Source organism: Haematobia irritans, chromosome 3 (assembly GCF_050003625.1).
Source record: "Haematobia irritans isolate KBUSLIRL chromosome 3, ASM5000362v1, whole genome shotgun sequence".
Taxonomy (NCBI): domain Eukaryota; kingdom Metazoa; phylum Arthropoda; class Insecta; order Diptera; family Muscidae; genus Haematobia; species Haematobia irritans.
Genome location: NC_134399.1, coordinates 79341622 through 79367101, shown reverse-complemented (window position 1 = coordinate 79367101; position 25480 = coordinate 79341622). Strand labels below are relative to the sequence as shown.

General features: G+C 34.6%; 1 protein-coding gene across 3 annotated transcripts in view; it reads right to left on the bottom strand.

Moving 5' to 3' along the window:
* LOC142229400 (uncharacterized) overlaps positions 1-21166 on the bottom strand; it is a 77683-nt gene extending 56517 nt beyond the window's left edge. The window contains exons 1-2 of one of the 3 annotated variants that reach the window (XM_075299955.1): positions 20979-21166; positions 9120-9351 (exon numbers count right to left, since the gene is read on the bottom strand). In XM_075299955.1, coding sequence (XP_075156070.1) covers positions 9120-9243 — 124 coding nt within the window. In that variant the 5' untranslated portion in view covers positions 9244-9351; positions 20979-21166. Of the gene's footprint in view, positions 1-9119; positions 9374-20978 lie in introns of all 3 variants that reach the window. The other 2 variants (XM_075299956.1, XM_075299954.1) reach the window with 2 other exon arrangements.
* Between the last annotated feature and the right edge of the window lie 4314 nt (positions 21167-25480).

The following is a 25480-nucleotide window of genomic DNA, read 5'->3' as shown; positions in this document are numbered from 1 at the left end:
AGTTTCAAGTCGATAGCTTGTTTCGTTCGGAAGTTAGCGTGATTTCAACAGACGGACGGACGGACGGACGGACATGCTCAGATCGACTCAGAATTTCACCACGACCCAGAATATATATACTTTATGGGGTCTTAGAGCAATATTTCGATGTGTTACAAACGGAATGACAAAGTTAGTATTTTATTATATTTATAATATATTATTGAAATTGTCTTTAAATTTGTTGTCTTTTTGCATCTTGACTACAAAGCGAAAAATCGTTCAAATACATTACATGTTTTGCAACACTTTATTTTAAAGAGTTTTTTACTTGAAACATAGCATAATTTCTACTGGAAGTCGAGCCTGAATTTCGAAAATAAAGTTGTCTTTAACTCGTTTTTAAAGGACTTTGGTAGCATATAAAGAAAAACGAAAAAACGAAAAAACGAAAAATTAAAATTTGCTTCCTAGAAGCATGTACACAAAACCCAAATTTAAAAGAGAATTGTGTCTTAAAAGTATCCTTACTTGTATTCTCCGATTCTTTGGCTCGGAATCAATACCAAAATTAAAGTAAAGACAAAATCTTTGGAATCGTGCATGCTTTTCTTTCAGTGTGGATGAATTTTTGATTGTGAGAAGGCATATATTGCCATCAATTTGGATGGTACTTAAAGGACGTATACTACCATAACGTTCCAGATTTCAACGGGATGGGATGAAATGTATGTGGCATGGTTTATGTGGTGGCTGTATATAATTACAAAACGGACGAATGGGGTATAAGACCAATATTTCGGAAATAAAACATTTGTGTGAAATAAAAACATTTGTAAAAAAAATCTTTAAATTAGCTGATATTTGGAAATAAAGGCAAATGGCTTCATATATATGGTGAGATTTTTTAGAATGTTTCATTGATTGATTGATAAATTTTGTTTTTGTATTTTGTTTGAAGTTAGGGAAAATATTTTCGCTTTAAAGTATCTAATATGATTGGATTTATTCCCTAAAATATCTTTATTCTAAAGAAGTTGGCTTAGAACAATATATTGAAATGAAAACAAATATTTTTGAATGTATGTCAAATGTTTTTTTTTTCGGTGTACTAACTCAGGTACAATCCCAGACAACATTCAATTTCATTTATAGATACTGCGACGTCGACTACTTTCTCCTTAGCTGCAAATTAAGTTGCCAACAGTCGATGAACTTGCCTCGCCGCAGGCAGGATGGCTTTTGGTGTCATTTTTGAATTTCTCCAGTCTTTAGCATTTTTTTTCATTTTAGAGCCAGATAAGAAAAAAAAATAAAGATGGAAAAGTGGTAGCGAAGGAGCAGAGAAATACACTATACAATTATTGAAAACTGTTAGAATTGGGAAAATAGTAAAGTAAAAACTATTTTGTTCGCATAATTGATATATTCTCATAAAAGTCAAATATTTCTTTTTACCATATATCACTATAAAACCAAGGTAAGCTGGACTCGATCTAACATATGTATAAAGTAAAGAAAATATGAAGTCTGTACCATACTATAGACCAATATTTTCGATACCGTCTAGAGAGCTATATAAAGTATAATGTTTTAGCTATTACGATTTTGGCCACCATGCGAAAATTGGTTCATATCGTTTAATAATTATTTATAGACTCCTCTATATCAAGAACTAAAGAGGGTTTTTGTAGATACATGCAAAAAAAAAAACGTTTGGAAAACTTGTATCGAACAGGTTGTTCATTTGCTAGTTTTTTTTTTTTTTTTTGATTTTCTTCGAAAATTTAAAATTTTTATAACCAAAAAAATTTTGTTACAAAATTTTTATTTTTGCAACAAAAAAATAATTTTTGTTCCAAAACTACTGTACATTTCGTTCATATCAAACAATGTTCTTGACATTTAATATAGTAGTATGAAATGCCGGACATCTTTTCGAAGTATTGCGAATATTTTGTATAATTAAATGATTTACGTTTTCAAAAGTTACATTTTGTTGTTTCGACTAAATGTATGCTTCTATTAAATAAATTTTCTTTACATCGACTCATTGTTGCCGTAAACTATACCCCAGAAATATAACTGCTTATCTGTGTGCGTTGATGGCCATAGCGGTAATTGTCCATTGTTGACAATAACAGCTACACAACTTAGTGGATAGTATTTTTCGCTTACAAACTGTATGATCCGCTGTTCGATTCTCCGTCCAGGCGAAAGATAATATTTTAAAAAAAATATAAAATCACATAATTTATTCTAGATTGTTTGTATTACAGAAATAAGTGCTAAGAACTAAATAAATGTCGTGGAAATTTTAAAGATGTGAAGGAAGATGTAATTAGTCAGAAAAATAACAAGTATATATGGCCGTAAGTTCGGCCAGGCCGAAACTTATGTACCCTCCACCATGAATTGCGTAGAAACTTCTACTGAAGACTGTCATCCACAATCGAATTACTTGGGTTGCGGTAACACTTACCGATGGCAAGGTATCTTAAAACTTCCTAACACCGTAATAAAGGGTGATTCTTTTGAGGTTAGGATTTTCATGCATTAGTATTTGACAGATCGCGTGGGATTTCAGACATGGTGTCAAAGAGAAAGATGCTCAGTATGCTTTGACATTTCATCATGAATAGCCGAACGATCTGCCACAACGTCGAATTTTCAGTGAATGGGCCCTAGAAAAGTTGGCAGAAAATCCGCTTTTTTATCGACAAATTTTGTTCAGCGATGAGGCTCATTTCTGGTTGAATGGCTACGTAAATAAGCAAAATTGCCGCATTTGGAGTGAAGAGCAACCAGAAGCCGTTCAAGAACTGCCCATGCATCCCGAAAAATGCACTGTTTGGTGTGGTTTGTACGCTGGTGGAATCATTGGACCGTATTTTTTCAAAGATGCTGTTGGACGCAACGTTACGGTGAATGGCGATCGCTATCGTTCGATGCTAACAAACTTTTTGTTGCCAAAAATGGAAGAACTGAACTTGGTTGACATGTGGTTTCAACAAGATGGCGCTACATGCCACACAGCTCGCGATTCTATGGCCATTTTGAGGGAAAACTTCGGAGAACAATTCATCTCAAGAAATGGACCGGTAAGTTGGCCACCAAGATCATGCGATTTGACGCCTTTAGACTATTTTTTGTGGGGCTACGTCAAGTCTAAAGTCTACAGAAATAAGCCAGCAACTATTCCAGCTTTGGAAGACAACATTTCCGAAGAAATTCGGGCTATTCCGGCCGAAATGCTCGAAAAAGTTGCCCAAAATTGGACTTTCCGAATGGACCACCTAAGACGCAGCCGCGGTCAACATTTAAATGAAATTATCTTCAAAAAGTAAATGTCATGGACCAATCTAACGTTTCAAATAAAGAACCGATGAGATTTTGCAAATTTTATGCGTTTTTTTTTTTTAAAAAGTTATCAAGCTCTTAACAAATCACCCTTTATATACCACATAGTCCATACGTGGTATATATCAAACTAAAAAGGCCGATTAAATACGTATATAATTAAGTTCAAAGTTTCTAAAGAGATAAAATTTTGACAAAATAAAATTTTGACAACATTTTCTATAGAAGTCAAATTTGGAAAAAATTTTCTATAGAAATAAAATTTGGAAAAAATTTTCTATAGAAATACAATTTTGACAAAATTTTCTATACAACTAAAATTTGGAAAAATTTTTCTATAGAAATAAAATTTGGAAAAAAATTTCTATAGAAATAAAATTTTGACTAAATTTCCTATAGAAATAACATTTTGACAATGTTTTCTATAAAAATAAAATGTTTGTAGATTATTTTTGGCTCGAGTGGCATCCATGATTATGAACCTATGGACATTAGCGTAGCTAGACAATTTTCCTAGTGGCGGCTATAGCCCCCCTAGCTAAAAATTTATAGACTGAACTTATAGGTTCAATTAATGTTTTATTTCATAAAATTGAATAAAAAATTGGACATCAAAATAACTCGACAATTAATTTATAATAAAGCAACTAAAGTAGTTCCACACTTTTCCCAGCAAGAAAATTGTGAGTTGTTCTAAAGGCACAACTTTAAAAGTACTTCCAAAATTCTCCTCAATTATTTTAACTACTTCATTTTTTACTTATTTTTTTCATATTTTAATGTGTAATTTTTTGTTTTCTTTTTTTCAAATAGTTTAAAAAAAGAGTAAGAATAAATAAATTGGTACAAATTATTCAAATTTTGCCACAAAACTGCTAAATCCATTATAGAAAAATCGATAAGTTTGGAAATTATTCGAGGAAAAACGTTTCAAACAAGCGTCAGAATACATTAAAAATCATAAAATCTATATAAAAATTATTTATTTGGGAAAATATCACAAAATTTTTTAATTCACATTCAAAACACTGAATTCGGATCTCACCTTAAGAAGTGATGCAAATTCATTGCAACGGCTGTTGAAACGGTGAACATTTGTTCTATGACAAGCTCATATTACATTCATTGCTTCTCCGCCAATTTTGCACCACTTCTAGACCCAAAAAGAACATTTTCACTACTTTTTAGGCAACGCTTTTTCGCAGCATTATTAAGATATTAATTTATGAAAGAATGTTTTAATATCAATTACTATTTTTTTAATTAAATTGACTAAACTAAATCAATAATAATTTCAAACACAGCTTTATTTCATAAATATCTGACTTCAAACATTGCCATTGGCAACTGCTACCACAACCCAATTAATTCGATTGTTCATGAAAGTCATTAGCGGAACTTTGTGCAATTGTATATACTTGTTTTATTTTTCTAAAAATTAAAAAAACTATTGACATTTATTGAAAAAAGGAAAATCATAAATAGAGTTTCAAATTCTGGGGGGGCTAAAATTTTTCTGGGGGTCTAAGCCCCCTCCCCAGAGGCCTTCCTACGCTTATGCCTATGGACTAATTTTTGTGTGATTGGGGATCGGCTATATATAACTATAGATCGATACGGACCAATTTTGCCATGGTTATTAGTGGCCTTATACTAACACCACGTTGCAAATTTCAACCGGATCGGATGAATTTTGCTCCTCAAAGAGGCTCCGGAGATCAAATCTGGGGAACGGTTTATATGGGGGCTATATATAATTATTGACCGATATGGACCAATTCTTGCGTGTTTCTTAGAGACCACATTCTAACAACATGTTCAAAATTTCAACTGGATCGGATGAATTTTGCTCCTTCAAGAGGCTCCGGAGGACATATCTGGGGATCGGTTTATATGGGGGCTATATATAACTATAGGCCGATGTGGACCAATTTTTGCATGGTCATTACAGAAAATATACCAACACCATGTACCAAATTTCAGCCAGATCGGACGAAATTTGCTTCTCTTAGAGGCTCCGCAAGCCAAATCGGGGGATCGGTTTATATGGGGGCTATATATATACTTATGGACCGATGTGGACCAATTTTTGCATGGATGTTAGAGACCATATACTAACACCATGTTCCAAATTTCAGCCGGATCGGATGAAATTTGCTTCTCTTAGAGGCTCCGCAAGCCAAATTTGGGGGTCCGTTTATATGGGGGCTATTGCCCATTTGCAATACCATCCGACCTACATCAATAACAACTACTTGTGCCAAGTTTCAAGTCGATAGCTTGTTTCGTTCGGAAGTTAGCGTGATTTCAACAGACGGACGGACGGACATGCTCAAATCGACTCAGAATTTCACCACGACCCAGATTATATATACTTTATGGGGTCTTAGAGCAATATTTCGATGTGTTACAAACGGAATGACAAAGTTAATATACCCCTATCCTATGGTGGAGGGTATAAAAAAATGAATTAGGGTGTGATCAAAATGAGTGTCAAATTTTATCCTGGAGCACTTTCGACCTGGATACCGTTTTTGGTAAATACCCCTATTGAGATGTAATATATTCAATATGTGCTACAAATGTTGCCTGGTTTGAATGTGCACGGACGAAAAAGACTGTTTTTCATATGTTTGGGTGTAAAAATTATATGTTTGGAAATAAAATATTTTAACACAATATTTTTAAGTGCAGGCATATAATGTTCATAAACCAGCATAACATGTTTGGGACATATATGTTAATATGTGAGAACATATTATGTTTGGGACATAAAATGTTTGTAAATATAATATGGTTAGATGCAAACATATATTAATTTGGAAATAGCCTATAAACATATACAGTTTGTCAAGAAAGTGTTTTGACAATGGGATCAAAATTATGGTTTGTTCCAAAATTAAATATAATGAAATTTTAAAATAATATTTTATTATGTATTTTGCAAAGTATACATACGTACACAGAATTAAAAATTTAATAAAATATTTAATATTTTAATTTTTTTTTTTTGGATTTGAAATAGTTGGCAATGTCAAAAGACTTTCTTGACAGACTGTATGTGTCTAGAAAGAGAGACCTAGAGAGTATGCTGCTAGTAAAATAATGGAAGTAACCAATTGGCGCCCTAAAAATATATCAACAACAAGAAAATTTCATTAAAATTTTTTACTACCAGGGTATGCCCTAAGGTGAAACATAATATGTTTGAATAATACAAACAATATTTTGTTTGGACCAATCCTGAAATGCTTGAAGCAAAATGTGTTTGGGGTATATGTTTCTAATTTCTATCAAATGTTTCCTAATGTGACCGTACCATTAGTTTTTATACCCTCAACCGCAGGATGGGGGTATATTAACTTTGTCATTCCGTTTGTAACATATCGAAATATTGCTCTAAGACCCCATAAAGTATATATATTCGTGGTGAAATTCTGAGTCGATCTAAGCATGTCCGTCCGTCTGTTGAAATCACGCTAACTTCCGAACGAAACAAGCTAACGACTTGAAACTTGGCCCAAGTAGTTGTTATTGATGGTATTGCAAATGGGCCATAGTGGTCCACTTTTACGTATAGCCCCCATATGAACGGACCCCCATATTTGGTTTGCGAATCCTCTGAGAGAAGCAAATTTCATCCGATCAGGCTGCAATTTGGTACATGGTGTTAGTATATGATGTCTAACAATCGTGCAGAAATTGGTACACATCGGTCCATAATTATATATAGGCCCCATATAAACCGATCCCCAGATTTGGCTTGCGGAGCCTCTAAGAGAAGCAAATTTCATCCGATCCGGTTGAAATTTGGTACATTGTGTTGGTATATGATCTCTAATAAGCATGCAAAAATTGGTTCACATCGGTCCATAATTATATATAGCACCCATATAAACCGATCCCAAGATTTGGCTTGCGGAGCCTCTAAGAGAAGCAAATTTCATCCGATCCGGTTGAAATTTGGTACACTGTGTAAATATATGGTCTCTAAAAACCATGCAAAAATTGGTCCACATCGGTAAATAATTATATATAGCCCCCATATAAACCGACCCCTAGATTTGACCTCCGGAGCCTCTTGGAAGAAAAAAATTCATTTGATTCAGTTGAAATTTGGTACGTGGTGTTAATATATGGCCTCAAAGACCCATCCAAAAATTGGTCAAAATCGGTCCATAATTATATATAGCCCCCATATAAACCGATCCCCAGATTTGACCTCCGGGGCCCCTTGGTAGAGAAAAATTCTTCCGATTCGGTTGAAATTTGGTACGTGATGTTAGTATATGGTATCCAACAACCATGCTGGAATTGGTTCATATCAGTCCATAATTATATATGGGGCTATATAAACTCATCCCTAGATTTGGTTTTGGAGCCTCTTGGAGAAGCGAAATTCATCCGATCTGGTTGAAATTTGGTACGTGGTGGTAGTATATTATATTTAACAACCATGCCAAAAGTGGTCCATATCAGTCCATAATCATATATAGCCCCCATATAAACCGATCCCGAGATTTGGTTTTGGAGCCTCTTGGAGGAGCAAATTTCAGCCGAGTCTGTTGAAATTTGGTACATTGTGCTAGTATGTGGCCGTTAACAACCATGTCTAACTAGGTCCATATCGCTCTATAGTTATATATAGCCCTCAGATAAATCGATCACCAATCACACAAAAAATGGTCTATATCAGGTTCATAATTGTAGCCCCCATATAAGCGACCCCCATATTTCAATTATGGCTCTCCACGTATCGTGCAAAAGTCCATATCGATTCGTAATTATTTGGAGACTTATCTATACATAACTTTTTTGTCTAATATATACCACGTACACTGAAAAAAATATTGTCGTGAGATCAAAGATTTCATATCTTTAAAATACGAATACAAATTTTGCTTAGCATAGAAGACGCATTTCTCTAAAATAAAGTTATTTTCCTTGTCCAAAAGTCGATAAACTTTTCAATGAAGTCGTATTGTCCTTATAATTAAGTGATTTGACTTAAAAATGGGTATCTTAACATGAAAGAAAAAATTTATAGGCTAAGGTCAACTTGACTTTAATAATTCAGAAAAATTCTTTAAATTTAATGAAATTGTCTTTAAATTTGTTGTCTTTTTGCATCTTGACTACAAAGCAAAAAATCGTTCAAATATAAAACATGTTTTTCAAAACTTTATTTTAAAGAAGTTTTTTACTTCAAACATAGCATAATTTCTACTGGAAGTCGAGTCCTAATTTGGAAAATAAAGTTGCCGTTAACTCGTGTTTAAAGGACTTTGATAGCATATGAAGAAAAAAAGCTGAGAAAGCGAAAAATTAAAATTTGCTTCCTAGAAGCAAGCACACAAAACCTAAATTTAAAAGAGAATTGTGTCTTAAAAGTATCCTTACTTGTATTCTCCGCTTCTTTGGCTCGGAATCAATACCAAATTTTTTAAAGTAAAGACAAAATCTTTGGAACCGCTTTTTTTTAGTGTATGGACTAACTCACAATTTAGAAAATGAGTTTTAAGATACCTTGCCATCGGTAAGTGTTACCGCAACCCAAGTAATTCGATTGTGGATGACAGTCTTTCGCAGAAGTTTCTACGCAATCCATGGTGGAGGGTACATAAGATTCGGCCTGGCCGAACTTACGGCAGTATATACTTGTTATGAAATCGGTTTTAAATTTCTTCCAAGCAAACTTCCTTACAGCGAAAGCAAATGGGAAATGGTTGGTCGTTTTTTTTTTTAACACATTCATATGTATTTATTATAAATGAACTTACCATTATTTTTGGCGGCTTTCTTATCCACTTTCTCCTCATTATCCTGTGAGGGCTTAGAGTGAACAGCATTTAATAGAAGACACAAACAAAACCCCACAAGGAGTATTTTCTTTTTTGGCCACATTTTTTTGTTTTCTTGTTTTTAGCAAACCGATTTATTTTCAATGTAAGCAAGGAGAACACACATACGAATAAGCGTAAAAATTTTAACTTAAAAAAATAAGAAATAAAGCTAAAAATAAAAAATAAAAAAACTGAAAACACACAAAAAAAATTATTGCATTAGTTCTCAAGAAAAAAAATGTAAAACGCCAGCTGGAAAGGTCATTGGTAGTAGAACTTGTAATTAAAATTCAGTTTGCCTATTAGATCGGTGATAATGATTGGCCAAGCCATTTGTTAATTACAGTCTTTTCATTTTCGAATTATTGTTCTTTGTGTATTTTGTTGTTTTTTTTTTTTTTTTTTGATTTTTTTATTGTAATTTGTATTCTTGGATTTTATACATTGAATGGTTAACTCTTGGGTTTGATTTTATGTAATAGAAGTTTTAGTTTTTTTTTTTTCGACTTTTGTTTTTGATTATGCTGCACGCAACAGTTACCGATTAACAAATGCGGATATTTGATATGCTCATATGCATTTTTATTTGTAATAATTGTATGGTCAGTTGGTTTAATGTTGATTTGATCGCTTCCAAATGGGCTTACAATATGGCTTTGATTGCCTTTCAGTTGCAGTTGAAGTTTACAATTACATGCTAGTACCGGTAAATGAACAAGTGGGCCAAAAAACCAAATTGGTTTATATGTTTATGATATATATTTTTTGTTCATTGCATTGTTTTATTTATTTTTGATTTTTGAGTTTTGTTGTGGCTTTAAAATTAATTCTTGTGAAAAAAAATTATTGTTGTAGGTAAAACAAAGGAATTTTTTGAAACAGGTAATTGAATTATCAGTTTTAAGATTTATGTTGAATTCAACTCTTTGATTAGTTCAGCAATCGATTTACATAGGAAATCATGTCTACATGATTTGGGATACAAATCTCAAGCTACAACCAAGAAATAGTTCAATGTACAGATACAATTTGAATCAAAATGCTCTGTCCCAGATTCCATTGTGAGCACTCTGTACAATGAAAAAAAAAAAAATATTGTCGTGAGGCCAAAGATTTCATGTCGTTAAAATACGAATGCAAATTTTGCTTAGCATAGAAGATGCATTTCTCTAATATAAAGTTTTTTTCCTTGTCTAAAAGTCGATAAATTTTTTTTAATGAAGTCGTATTGTCCTTATTTGATTTTACTTAAAAATGGGTATCATAACATGAAAGAAAATTTTTTTTGGGGTAAGGTCACCTTGACTTTAATAATTCAGAAAAATTCTTTAAAATTAATAAAATTATCTTTAAATATATATATTCTGGGTCGTGGTGAAATTCTGAGTCGATCTAAGCATGTCCGTCCGTCCGTCTGTTGAAATCACGCTAACATCCGAACGAAACAAGCTATCGACTTGAAACTTGGCACAAGTAGTTGTTATTGATGTAGGTCGGATGGTATTGCAAATGGGCCATATCGGTCCACTTTTACGTATAGCCCCCATATAAACGGACCCTCAGATGTGGCTTGCGGAGCCTCTAACAGAAACATATTTCATCCGATCCGGCTGAAATTTAGTACATGGTGTTGGTATATGGTCTCTAACAACCATGCAAAAATAATTATATATAGCCCCCATATAAACCGATCCCCAGATTTGACTTGCGGAGCCTCAAAAAGAAGCAAATTTCATCCAATCTTGCTGAAATTTGGTACATGGTGTTGGTATATGGTCTCTAACAACCATGCCAAAAACTGGTCCACATCGGTCCACATAATTAACATATGTATAGCCCCCATATAAACCGAATCCCAGATCCCTCCGGAGCCTCTTGGAGGAGAAAAATTCATCCGATCCGGTTCAAATGTGGAACGTGGTGTTAGTATATGGCCTTTAACAACCATACCAAATTGGTCCATATCGGTCTATAGTTATATATAGCCGATCTCCAATCACACAAAAATTGGTTCATAATCATGGTTGCCACTCGAGCCAAAAATAATCTACAAAAATTTTATTTCTATAGAAAATTTTGTCAAAATTTTATTGCTATAGAAAATTTTGTAAAAATTTTATTTCTATAGAAAATTTTGTAAAAATTTTATTTCTATAGAAAATTTTGTTAAAATTTTATTTCTATATAAAAAGTTTTGTCAAAATATTATTTCTATAGGAAATTTTGTCAAAATTTTATTTCTATAGAAAAATTGGTGAAAATTTTCTTTCTATAGAAAATGTTGTCAAACTGAATTATATACGCATTTAATAGATCTTTTTTCATTTAATATATTCCACGTATGGACTTACATACAATTTAGAAGACAGTGTTAGGAGGTTTTAAGATACCTTGCATCGGCAAGCGTTACCGCAACTTAAGTAATTCGATTGTGGATGGCAGTGTTTAGAAGAAGTTTCAAAGTCTATAAAAAGTCTATAAATTTAAAGATGATTTCATTAACTTTAAAGAATTTTTTTGAATTATTAAATTATTAATAATTATTAAGATCTTCGCCAAACAAAATTTGTTTTCGTGTTAAGATACCGATTTTATCAGTTAATTTCATTGAAATAAACTTTGTAGCAGAAAAATGCGTCTGATATCCTAAGCAAAATTTGCATTCGTATTTTAAGGACATGCTGAAAAAATCCACTATCGCTAAATTTAACTTATTTTTTTGAAAAAATATTTGTTTGTAGTTAAATTTTATTATTTTTTAAAAAAATGTCCCCAGCTCAATGAAATATTCCTTTTGTTAAGTGTGTATAAAGTTCTATAAGCGTACACATAAATTCAATATGAACTAACGGAAAAGAAAATTTTCGTACCATTCCCATAAAAAGTAGGAATGAACTACAGTATGGTTAAAATCGTCATGGTTTGACACCAATGATTTTCTTCTCGCTTTTAGTTAATTTTTTCTTCTATGAGAGGGTGTAATTTCGGGAACTGCAGTACGCCAGAGCGTACAATTTTCATCAAAAATGTGCAGTATAATTTAGTTCAACTCTTCCTATAAAAGAGTTTACCTTTTTTTTTCTGCATTAAAAAAACAGTAAACCTACAAGGAAGAATAATGTTGGTTAATTTTTGAAATTTTATATAAGTTTTAGAAAATTTTAATTAAATAGTATTACAAACGCTGACATCACGCCAATATCACAAAAAGTAAATATTTTTCGACAAATTCAAGAAAATTTATCAGACATAATTAATTTTTTTCACTTGTTAAGGAAAATTTTTGTAGTTCGAAGGAACAAATTGGAGGTCAAAATTGCAAGAATATCTTTAGTGCCATACGAAGTTCAATATAGGCGCATTTGTAGTAAAATGTACAAATTTAAAGAAATAATGAAGAGGGTTAACTTTTTATTATACCCTTCACCATAGGATGGGGATATATTAACTTTGTCATTCCGTTTGTAACACATCGAAATATTGCTCTAAGACCCCATAAAGTATATATATTCTGGGTCGTGGTGAAATTCTGAGTCGATCTAAGCATGTCCGTCCGTCTCTTGAAATCACACTAACTTCCGAACGAAACAAGCTATCGACTTGAAATTTGGCCCAAGTAGTTGTTATTGATGTAGGTCAGATGGTATTGCAAATGGGCCATATCGGTCCACTTTTACGTATAGCCCCCATATAAACGGACCCTCAGATTTGGCTTGCGGGGCCTCTAAGAGAAGCAATTTTCATCCGATCCTGCTGAAATTTGGTACATGGTGTTAATATGTAGTCTCTAACATCTGATCCGGTTCAAATTTGGAACGTGGTGTTAGTATATGGCCGCCAACAACCATACCAATGGGAGCCACCGTAGTGCAATGGTTAGCATGCCCGCCTTGCGTACACAAGGTCGTGGGTTCGATTCCTGCCTCGACCGAACACCAAAAAGTTTTTCAGTGGTGGATTATCCCACCTCAGTAATGCTGGTGACATTTCTGAGGGTTTCAAAGCTTCTCTAAGTGGTTCCACTGCAATGTGGAACGCCGTTCGGACTCGGCTATAAAAAGGAGGTCCCTTGTCATATAGCTTAACATGGAATCGGGCAGCACTCAGTGATAAGAGAGAAGTTCACCAATGTGGTATCACAATGGACTGAATAGTCTAAGTGAGCCTGATACATCGGGCTACCACCTAACCTAACCTAACCTTACCAAAATTGGTCCATATCGATCCCCAGATTTGACCTCCGGGTCCTCTTGGAGAAGCAAAAATTCATCCGATTCGATTGAAATTTGGTACGTGGTGTTAGTATATGGACACTAACAACCATGCAAAAATTGGTCCATATCGGCCTATAATAACCCAACAAAAAAACCGTAGCCAAAAACGTAATGAAAATGTTCTTTTTGGATCCGGAAGTGGTGCAAAAATTGACGCAGAAGCGATGAATTTAACATGGGCTTGTCATAGGACGGAAGCTCTCCATTTTGACAGCCGTTGCACTGAATTTGCATCACTTTCTTAGGTGTGATCCGAATTCAATTTTTTGGATGTAAATTAAAAAATTCTGTGATATTTTGTCAATTAAATAATTTTTATAATTATTAATGGATTCTAACGCTTGTTGAAAATGTTTGACCTCAAAAAATGCACAATTTTGTCAGATTGGATTTTGCATTTTGTCGACAAAATTTAAACAGTTTGTACCATTTTATGATTTTTATACCCTCCATCATAGGATGGGGGTATATTAACTTTGTCATTCCGTTTGTAACACATCGAAATATTGCTCTAAGACCCCATAAAGTATATATATTCTGGGTCGTGGTGAAATTCTGAGTCGATCTAAGCATGTCCGTCCGTCCGTCCGTCCGTCCGTCCGTCCGTCCGTCCGTCCGTCCGTCCGTCTGTTGAAATCACGCTAACTTCCGAACGAAACAAGCTATCGACTTGAAACTTGGCAAAAGTAGTTGTTATCGATGTAGGTCGGATGGTATTGAAAATGGGCCATATCGGTCCACTTTTACGTATAGCCCCCATATAAAGGGACCCTCAGATTTGGCTTGTGGAGCCTCTAACAGAAGCATATTTCATCCGATCCGGCTGAAATTTGGTACATGGTGTTGGTATATGGTCTCTAACAACCATGCAAAAATTGGTCCATATCGGTCCATAATTATATATAGCCCCCATATAAACCGATCCCCAGATTTGGCTTGTGGAGCCTCTAAGAGAAGCATATTTAATCCGATCCGGCTGAAATTTGGTACATGGTGTTAGTATATGGTCTCTAACAATCATGCAAAAATTGGTCGACATCGGTCCATAATTATATATAGCCCCCATATAAACCGATCCCCAGATTTGGCTTGCGGAGCCTCAAAGAGAAGCAAATTTCATCCGATCCGGCTGAAATTTGGTACATGATGTTGGTATATGGTCTCTAACAACCATGCAAAAATTGGTCAACATCGGTCCATAATTATATATAGCCCCCATATAAACCGATCTTCAGATTTGGTTTGTGGAGCCTCTAACAGAAGCATATTTCATCCGATCCGGCTGAAATTTGGTACATGGTGTTGGTATATGGTCTCTAACAACCATGCAAAAATTGGTCCATATCGGTCCATAATTATATATAGCCCCCATATAAACCGATGCCCAGATTTGGCTTGTGGAGCCTCTAAGAGAAGCATATTTAATCCGATCCGGCTGAAATTTGGTACATGGTGTTAGTATATGGTCTCTAACAATCATGCAAAAATTGGTCGACATCGGTCCATAATTATATATAGCCCCCATATAAACCGATCCCCAGATTTGGCTTGTGGAGCCTCTAAGAGAAGCATATTTCATCCGATCCGGCTGAAATTTGGTACATGGTGTTGGTATATGGTCTCTAACAATCATGCATAAATTGGTCCACATCGGTCCATAATTATATATAGCCCCCATATAAACCGATCTCCAGATTTGGCTTGCGAAGCCTCAAAGAGAAGCAAAATTCATCCGATCCGGTTCAAATTAGGAACGTGGTGTTAGTATATGGTCGCCAACAACCATACCAAAATTGGTCCAATCACACAAAAATTGGTCCATATCGGTTCATAATCATGGTTGCCACTAGAGCCAAAAATAATCTACCAAAATTTTATTTCTATAGAAAATTTTGTCAAAATTTTATTTCTAGAGAAAATTTTGTTAAAATTTTATTCGGTTCATAATAAAATTTTCATCATTGTCAAAATTTTATTTCTATAGAAAATTTTGTTCAAATTTTATTCGGTTCATAATCATGGTTGCCACTCGCCAAAAATAATCTACCAAGATTTTATTTCTATAGAAAATTTTGTCAAAAGTTTATTTCTATAGAAAATTTTGTTAAAATTTTATTTCTGTAGACATTTTTTTCAAAATTTTCTTTCTATAGAAAATTTTGTGAACATTTCTATTTCTATAGAAAATTTTGTGAAAATTTTATTTCTATAGAAAATTTTGTTAAAATTTTATTTCTGTAGAAAATTTTGTCAAAATTTTATGTCTACTTTGTCAAACTGAATTATATACGTATTGGATCGATCTTTTTATACCCTCCATCATAGGATGGGGGTATATTAACTTTGTCATTCCGTTTGTAACACATCGAAATATTGCTCTAAGACCCCATAAAGTATATATATTCTGGGTCGTGGTGAAATTCTGAGTCGATCTAAGCATGTCCGTCCGTCCGTCCGTCCGTCCGTCCGTCTGTTGAAATCACGCTAACTTCCGAACGAAACAAGCTATCGACTTGAAACTTGGCAAAAGTAGTTGTTATCGATGTAGGTCGGATGGTATTGAAAATGGGCCATATCGGTCCACTTTTACGTATAGCCCCCATATAAAGGGACCCTCAGATTTGGCTTGTGGAGCCTCTAACAGAAGCATATTTCATCCGATCCGGCTGAAATTTGGTACATGGTGTTGGTATATGGTCTCTAACAACCATGCAAAAATTGGTCCATATCGGTCCATAATTATATATAGCCCCCATATAAACCGATCCCCAGATTTGGCTTGTGGAGCCTCTAAGAGAAGCATATTTAATCCGATCCGGCTGAAATTTGGTACATGGTGTTAGTATATGGTCTCTAACAATCATGCAAAAATTGGTCGACATCGGTCCATAATTATATATAGCCCCCATATAAACCGATCCCCAGATTTGGCTTGCGGAGCCTCAAAGAGAAGCAAATTTCATCCGATCCGGCTGAAATTTGGTACATGATGTTGGTATATGGTCTCTAACAACCATGCAAAAATTGGTCAACATCGGTCCATAATTATATATAGCCCCCATATAAACCGATCTTCAGATTTGGTTTGTGGAGCCTCTAACAGAAGCATATTTCATCCGATCCGGCTGAAATTTGGTACATGGTGTTGGTATATGGTCTCTAACAACCATGCAAAAATTGGTCCATATCGGTCCATAATTATATATAGCCCCCATATAAACCGATGCCCAGATTTGGCTTGTGGAGCCTCTAAGAGAAGCATATTTAATCCGATCCGGCTGAAATTTGGTACATGGTGTTAGTATATGGTCTCTAACAATCATGCAAAAATTGGTCGACATCGGTCCATAATTATATATAGCCCCCATATAAACCGATCCCCAGATTTGGCTTGTGGAGCCTCTAAGAGAAGCATATTTCATCCGATCCGGCTGAAATTTGGTACATGGTGTTGGTATATGGTCTCTAACAATCATGCATAAATTGGTCCACATCGGTCCATAATTATATATAGCCCCCATATAAACCGATCTCCAGATTTGGCTTGCGAAGCCTCAAAGAGAAGCAAAATTCATCCGATCCGGTTCAAATTAGGAACGTGGTGTTAGTATATGGTCGCCAACAACCATACCAAAATTGGTCCAATCACACAAAAATTGGTCCATATCGGTTCATAATCATGGTTGCCACTAGAGCCAAAAATAATCTACCAAAATTTTATTTCTATAGAAAATTTTGTCAAAATTTTATTTCTAGAGAAAATTTTGTTAAAATTTTATTCGGTTCATAATAAAATTTTCATCATTGTCAAAATTTTATTTCTATAGAAAATTTTGTTCAAATTTTATTCGGTTCATAATCATGGTTGCCACTCGCCAAAAATAATCTACCAAGATTTTATTTCTATAGAAAATTTTGTCAAAAGTTTATTTCTATAGAAAATTTTGTTAAAATTTTATTTCTGTAGACATTTTTTTCAAAATTTTCTTTCTATAGAAAATTTTGTGAACATTTCTATTTCTATAGAAAATTTTGTGAAAATTTTATTTCTATAGAAAATTTTGTTAAAATTTTATTTCTGTAGAAAATTTTGTCAAAATTTTATGTCTACTTTGTCAAACTGAATTATATACGTATTGGATCGATCTTTTTTGATTTAATATATACCACGTATGGACTTACATACAATTTAGAAGATGGTGTTAGGAGGTTTTAAGATACCTTGCCATCGGCAAGCGTTACCGCAACTTAAGTAATTCGATTGTGGGTGGCAGTGTTTAGAAGAAGTTTCTACGCAATCCATGATGGAGGGTACATAAGCTTCGGCCTGGCCGAACTTACGGCCTTATATACTTGTTTACTCTGTTTTTAACCTATTTCAAACTAAAAAGTTAAAATTACCCATTAAAAATATGAAAAAAACCAAGTTATGAAAAATTGAATTAAAATAACTTCCTGGATAGTTGAAATAAAGAGCATCATTGAAAGTGCATCTTCTGGAAGTGCTTTAAAAGTTGTGTCTTTGGAAGAACTTCCAAATTGTTTTTGCTGGTTAGCCGATCCCCAATCACACAAAAATTGGTCCATATCGGTTCACAATCATGGTTGCCACTCGAGCCAAAAATAATGTACCAAAATTTTATTTCTATAGAAAATTTTGTCAAAATTTTATTTCTATAGAAAATTTTGTCAAAATTTTATTTCTTTACAAAATTTTGCTAAAATTTAATTTCTATAGAAAATTTTGTCAAACTGAATTATATAGGTTAGGTTAGGTTACTGTGGATGGCAGTGTTTTGAAGAAGTTTCTACACAATCCATGGTGGAGGGCACATAAGCTTCGGCCTGGCCGAACTTACGACCGTATATACTTCTTTTTATACCCACCACCAAAGAATGGTGACGGGGTATAATAAGTTTGTCATTCCGTTTGTAACGCATCGAAATATCGATTTCCGACTATATAAAGTATATATATTCTTGATCAGGGAGAAATTCTAAGACGATATAAGCATGTCCGTCTGTCCGTCTGTCCGTCTGTCTGTCTGTCTGGCTGTCTGTTGTAATCACGCTACAGCATTCAATAATGGAGCTATCGTCCTGAAATTTGGCACAGAATCGTCTTTTGTCTGCGCGCAGGTCAAGTTCGAAGATGGGCTATATCGGGCCATGTTTTGGTATAGCCCCCATATAAACCGACCTCCCGATTTGGGGTCTTTCGCTTATAGAAACCGTAGTTTTCATCCAATTTGCGCGAAATTGAAAATCTAGAGATATTTTGGGACCTTGAAGAGGTGTGCCAAAAATGGTGAGTGTCGGTCCATGTTTTGGTATAGCCCCCATATAAACCGACCTCCCGATTTGGGGTCTTTCGCTTATAGAAACCGTAGTTTTCATCCAATTTGCGCGAAATTGAAAATCTAGAGGTATTTTGGGACCTTGAAGAGGTGTGCCAAAAATGGTGAGTGTCGGTCCACGGTTTGGTATAGCCCCCATATAAACCGACCTCCCGATTTGGGGTCTTTCGCTTATAGAAACCGTAGTTTTCATCCAATTTGCGCGAAATTGAAAATCTAGAGGTATTTTGGAACCTTGAAGAGGTGTGCCAAAAATGGTGAGTGTCAGTGCATGTTTTGGTATAGTCCCCATATAGACCGATCTCCCGACTTTACTTCTTGGGCTTATAGAATCCGTAGTTTTTATCAAATTTGCCTGAAATTGGAAATCTAGGTGTATTTTCGGGCCATAAAGAGGTGTGCCGAAAACGGTGAATATCGGTCCATATTTTAGTATAGCCCCCATAAGAACGATCTCCCGATTTAACTCCTTGGGTTTCTAGTTACCGTAGTTTTTATCCGATTTGGTTGAAATTGTAAATATTATGGTATTTTAGGCTCACCAAAACGTGTATCGGATTAAGTTTTTATCGGTACTTTTGGTAATGCCTCCATATAGACCGACTTCACTTCTTGAGGGTATAGAAGGCGCCCTGATCATGAAAATTGCTCAACTCAATGTAAAATTTCCAGATTTTACTTCTCGGGTGAAAATCTACAGATTTAAGATTTCAAATCAAGACGTTATTTTATAATTGCACACTTACAAGAGATGTTAATGATTCCTCTAAAACTCAAACAAAAATGGTTCTTATAAATCCAGAATCTGATATAGTCCTCATAGGTGAAATTTTTAAATTTATCTTCGGGAAGTGTCCTCAAGCCCTCCTGAAATTTCAAAGGAAACTCTAATATTTGGTTCATGGTGGTGGGTATTTAAGATTCGGCCCGGCCGAACTTACTGCTGTATATACTTGTTTTACTTCATTTAGCTAACATACACAAACAATTATTAAAGTCATGGAAACTTTCTCATATTCTAGACTTTTTAACATTTAATGTGCATGAACTAAAATAGAGTTAAATTGGCTTTAGTGTTCTGGATGGTTCACTTATTTAGGAGTGTAAAAATACACTGTTGGATGTATATTAAAAGTACTGACATGAGAAGAACATCCAAATTTTGTTCTTGGTAGTTAATACACGTTCTTCAAATTTTTATAAAGCACTTCTAATTTGATGGTGATTCGAATTATTAGATAAGTTTGGTTTAAGGTATCTCATAGTCGCATCCAACTAACTTTAAATCTTTTTTACATATTTAAAATTAAAAATAAATTAAAAATGATTCGTATATTCAAACATGCCAAATATAGGCGTTTTATAATAATGCATTGAAACAGTAGCTGATTTTTAGATATTTACTACAAACGCCTTCGGTACACAAACTAGGAGTATTTAAAAAACCAAAATCACAAAAAATATATGATTTAATAGCTGCATGTTGTAAACTTATTAGAGCGTTTCACAAAACTAGGATAAATGTTCATTGCTTTTGTATCTCCATGGCCTGCTCTATTGAATATATCGTGCTGGTTAATTTTCTATTTATTTTAGTTTTTTAATTAAAATGAAAAATTCATAATCAGCGAAAATCAAAACAATTGAACAAAGTTTCACAGAATACGATTTAGATATAACGGTGAACTAGTTAGTGTAGCTAATGGAGTTTTGTAGCAAAAAAATCCGGAATATAGTTTTTGCATAAATTCCAAATGAATTTCCTGTAAAACGAAACTTTATGTTTTAGTTATAGCAATTATTTGGTTTTGAGCGGGGCGCATGCGCAAACACTCCAAGCCCCCAATATTTTTATTTTTTTTTTTCAAACGTTCATTAACGCTACCGATAGGTGTTAGAGATTTGCATTCGCTGAATGTATCGCATTGAACAATCGCAACAAAACATAAACTTCCACTATTTCCTCTTTCTCGTAGGAAAACATGGCAATGTAACATTTACAAAGTATAACAAAGCACAGTACAATTTTGTTCGAATTGTTCCACTTGTATTTGTTATTTTATTTTTTTTAGTACCAACATGACCATAAAATTACACCTTTAACTTAAACTTGTATGTTGCTCTATTAACTAAATTTCAACAACAACAACAAACAAATCACGCACACACAATATCTGATCTCTTAAGACACCGAAAACTGTTTGGGCTAGGAGAGATATTAAACCGAGATTCGTTAGTTCTCGTGACGCGATGCGATCTCTATACGCTTTTCGTGGAAACTAGAGACGTGACGTTAGACAACGTAAGAGGAGAGTTTATCGTTCATGCGCCGTCACCATGTGCTTACCGCGAACGTTACGAACTGTTTGAATTGTGACCAAGATCATAAAAGTCCATAAACCAGGTACAAATATAGTCAGGGCAACATGCATAGATTTTCAGAGATTTAAAATCAAGTCTTCTCTGTTATACAAAAATCACCCACCGAAATGAACCTCTGACTAATTCTCTTAAATATTGAAGCGTTCATTTTATAAAAGCTCTTAAATTCAACCCTCTCTCTCTTTCTTTCTCACTCAACATCAACGTGAGCCAATGAACTTCCCCCAGAAACAGCTGTTGTTAACGAATGAACCCATCTTTATGACGATTTGTTGTTTATTTACCTTTGTTTTATATTTCAGCCGGTTTGTTTTGGTCAGCTGGTTCTTTGGCTTAATCAATGCAAATACCACTGCCGCCTTAACGTGCTCCAACATCAACATGCCGGTAGTGTTTTGGTCATTTAATTCTTGAAACCGGTTTCAAGCCGTTTTCATTTTGTTTTTTTTTTCGAATTTGTATTTGGTGGTATTTTGTAAATATTTGAGTGTGTGTTTGTTGCTTTGTTTTTTGTCATTCTTTGTTTTGATTTAGCCATTCGATCGAATGCTAGTGATTTTTTTATTCGATTGACATTTAATTAGGTAGTCAACCGTTTTTTTCATACTACAACTTCGATACATAGGGAAAAGGAATCATTCCCTATATAGTAGGTAACGGATATAGGAACATCTCATATAAAAACTCATAAAAGAAAAGAATTTAGCAAAACCTCCTGCCTATTGTTTTTTTTTTTAGAAAAAAATATCTAGTATACACAGAATTAAAGTAAACTGTTTTATAGCAAGAACTAGCGTAACCCGGCCTGCTTCGCTGCGCCTCGCGAAGCATATTTTCGTCAACTTAGTCGAAGGATATGGTATCCTTCGATCTGAAACCAAATTGGAAGAGATTTGAACTCTTTTAAAGAGTACGGTCAGGGGATGTGTGGCACAAAAACTGAAGTACTGATTAATCACTCCATGGTTTCCACACATGTAGGGGGTGTTCCCTTTCAACAAATAATTTGTTTTTTTTTTATTGTTCTGTATTCAAATCGTTGGGCAATCGTCTACATTTCCTGTGAATTTCAAGCGTAGTTTGTCAAGGGGAAGTACACTTCTCCTCAACATACTGTCCAATAAATCGGAAAAAGTAAAAGTACTTAAAAATTGACCGTTAGTATGTTAATGGTCCAGATATCGTAAATTCACGTACCCTATATTCATTTCCCACCCAACTTCACTAATCCCCTTCCCCAACCAGACATCGAAAAATCATGTACCCTGTATAAATTTAATCATCTTCTCCCAATTTCAAGTAAATCGGAGAAGGTTAGATTTTGCCTTATTTTTTGTAAATGGACGTCATTTTCTCTGCAAATTCCAAGAAAATCTGTAAACTTTCCTTCAAGCTTCATAGTGTGGGACAAGGAGAAGGTTCCCGTCCAAATACCCAAAAATCAAGTACACCATATTGATTTCATAACCTTCCCCTACGGCTTTGTAAATTTCAAGTAAACTTGAGAATTCTATTTTTTTCAGTTTTAGAGGAGGCCCCCCTCCCCATCCCAATATCGAAAATGACATAGCGTATATTGTGTAGACGTCCGAGAAATTTTTAAACCGCAGGGCAAGGGGAGGCCCCTCTTCCCTTCCGAATATCACACCCTCTGTAAATTTCAAGTAAATTGGAAAAGTTTGTTTCACGGTATTTACTTCAGGAGAAAGGAGGTCTCCCTGTGCCCTTTTATTTTTCACCGACCAAATATTAAAAAATTATATACCTCATATAAATTTCATAATCTCCCCCAAGTTCTCCGTAAAATTTTAGTTTTTTTCACTGTACTTTAAAAATAGTGGGACAAAGGGGGAGACCCCCTCCTCGAACAAATATCGAAAACTAAAGTAGCTGTTCTTTGCCTAAACGCCTCCTTCAACCATTTCATTTTCATTTCATCATACCAACACAACAAGATTAAAATCTTATAATTACAGTGCAGGATTATAAATGTTAAAACATCTCCGACTATGACAACCTTGCCTGAAAATTTCAAGCAAATCAAATAATTTTGTTCCAATTTTCAAGTCGGGCAAAGCAAATCAAGCAAATCAAATAATTTTGTTCCAATTTTCAAAAAGTCGGGCAAAGGGGGAGGTCCCCCTTCCCGTCCAAATATTAAAAAATTGGGTACCCCATAATAAATGCATAACTTCACGCCATGTTCTCTGCAAATCTCAAGTAAATCAGAGCATTTTTGGTTTTTTACTGTACTTTAAAAAAATCGTATAAAGGGGTGGTCCACGACGCCACGACCATATATCGAAATATAAAGTAGCGGGTCTTGGTCTACATCACCCTTAACCTTCATTGCAAATTTTACCCAAATCGGAGAACTTTGGCCCAATTTTGAGGAAGTCGGGCAAGGGGGATGTCCCATTTTCCACCCGATATCAAAAAATGAGGTACCCTATTTTCAACCCATGATTACCCTCTACGTTCTCCGAACATTTTTCATATGAAAAAAAAGGAACTGCGATGAATTCAAGTTATAAATTTTTGTAATGTGCGCTGTATTTAAAAAAAGATTTTCCCGCTTGAATTTTCTTTACTATAAATCTCACGGAGCCCGAGACCTTTCCAACGATTGCAAAACCGTGGAAATCGGTTCGTGCGTCAGGAAGGAAAACCTTACTTATTTTTATATAGTAGATAAACCGTGCGAAAAATGAACTAAATTATACACCACATTTTGAGATTTCCACAAAGCGTTGTTAAAATCAAGAAATTTTAATGCCCTGATGTACTTTTTATATACCATTCACGAAATTACACACGTTCATAGAAGAAACAAGTATATACGGCCGTAAGTTCGGGAAGGCCGAATTTTATGTATCCTCAACCATGGATTGCGTAGAAACTTCTACTAAAGCCTGTAATCCACAATCGAATAACTTTGGGTTGTGGTAACACTTGCCGATGGCAAGGTATCTTAAACTTTTTAACATCGTCTTCAAAATTGTAAGTTAGTCCATATGGGACAGATTAAATATCTATATAAATCAATTCTTGATCGGGAATGGGGAAGTCTATAACTAATTACGGACCGATATGAACCAATTGTTGCACGGTAATTAGGTTAGGTTAGTTGGCAGCCCGATGTATCAGGCTCACTTAGGGCGTTTTCGATTCGCCCTAAGTGAGCCTTGGTGTTACACTACTTTTTCCCTCATTGTGTTTTCGCCCAAATGATAGTGACATTCCAAAGTTATGGTTAATTCATAATATTGTGAGGGTTACAGGATCCAAAATCTATGACAGTGTCCTTTATATTTTGCAATCGATTTCGTGAATGTTGCACCTTTTTCCCAAATTGAAATCGCCATTAGACTATTCAGTCCATTGTGATACCACATTGATGAACTTCTCTCTTATCACTGCGTGCTGCCCGTTTCCATGTTAAGCTCAATAACAGGGGACCTCCTTTTTATAGCCAAGTCCGAACGGCGTTCCACATTGCAGTGAAACCACTTATAGAAGCTTTAAAACCCCCAGAAATGTCACCAGCATTACTGAAGTGGGATAATCCACCGCTGAAAAACTTTTTGGTGTTCGGTCGAAGCAGGAATCGAACCCACGACCTTGTGTATAGAAGGCGGGCATGCTAACCATTGCACCACGGTTGCTCCCACGGTAATTAGAGTGCTAACATAGAAGTGAAATATGGGTGCTATATATCGATGTCTCCATTCCAAAGTATGCTAAGTCTTAAAAGTGAATTTTACAGGAAAAATGTTCAAAGTTTTTTTTTTGCAATTTCTCAAAAACCGTACCATATTTTTTGATCTTAAAATCATCTGTATTGTATATTTTTTTAGTATTTACGAATTCAAAATAGTGATAATAGAACATGGCTAAAAATGACTTAGACCACTTTAGACCGAACAAAGCTTTTTGCCATTTTTGGATTGGAAATTTTTAAAACTTTAGTCACAGGCTACACGCAGAGAAGAAACATGATTGTCACAATCATATTTGATAAGCAAAATAATATGATAGGAGCTATTTTTGTGGTGACCGTGTAACATTTTCACCTGCAACCATGTTGGCTCAGTGAACATGGTTCAAAGAAAAATATAATTGTCCTCATCTAAAATATTATTATATTGATAAAAAGAATTTTGTTTGAATGAAAAGACATTGGTCACGATTTAAAATGTTATGGCATTCATTCAAAATGTTTTTCTCCTAGTTAAAAGAACATGGTCACAACCTAAAATGTTTTGATCTTATGAAAAAACTTTTT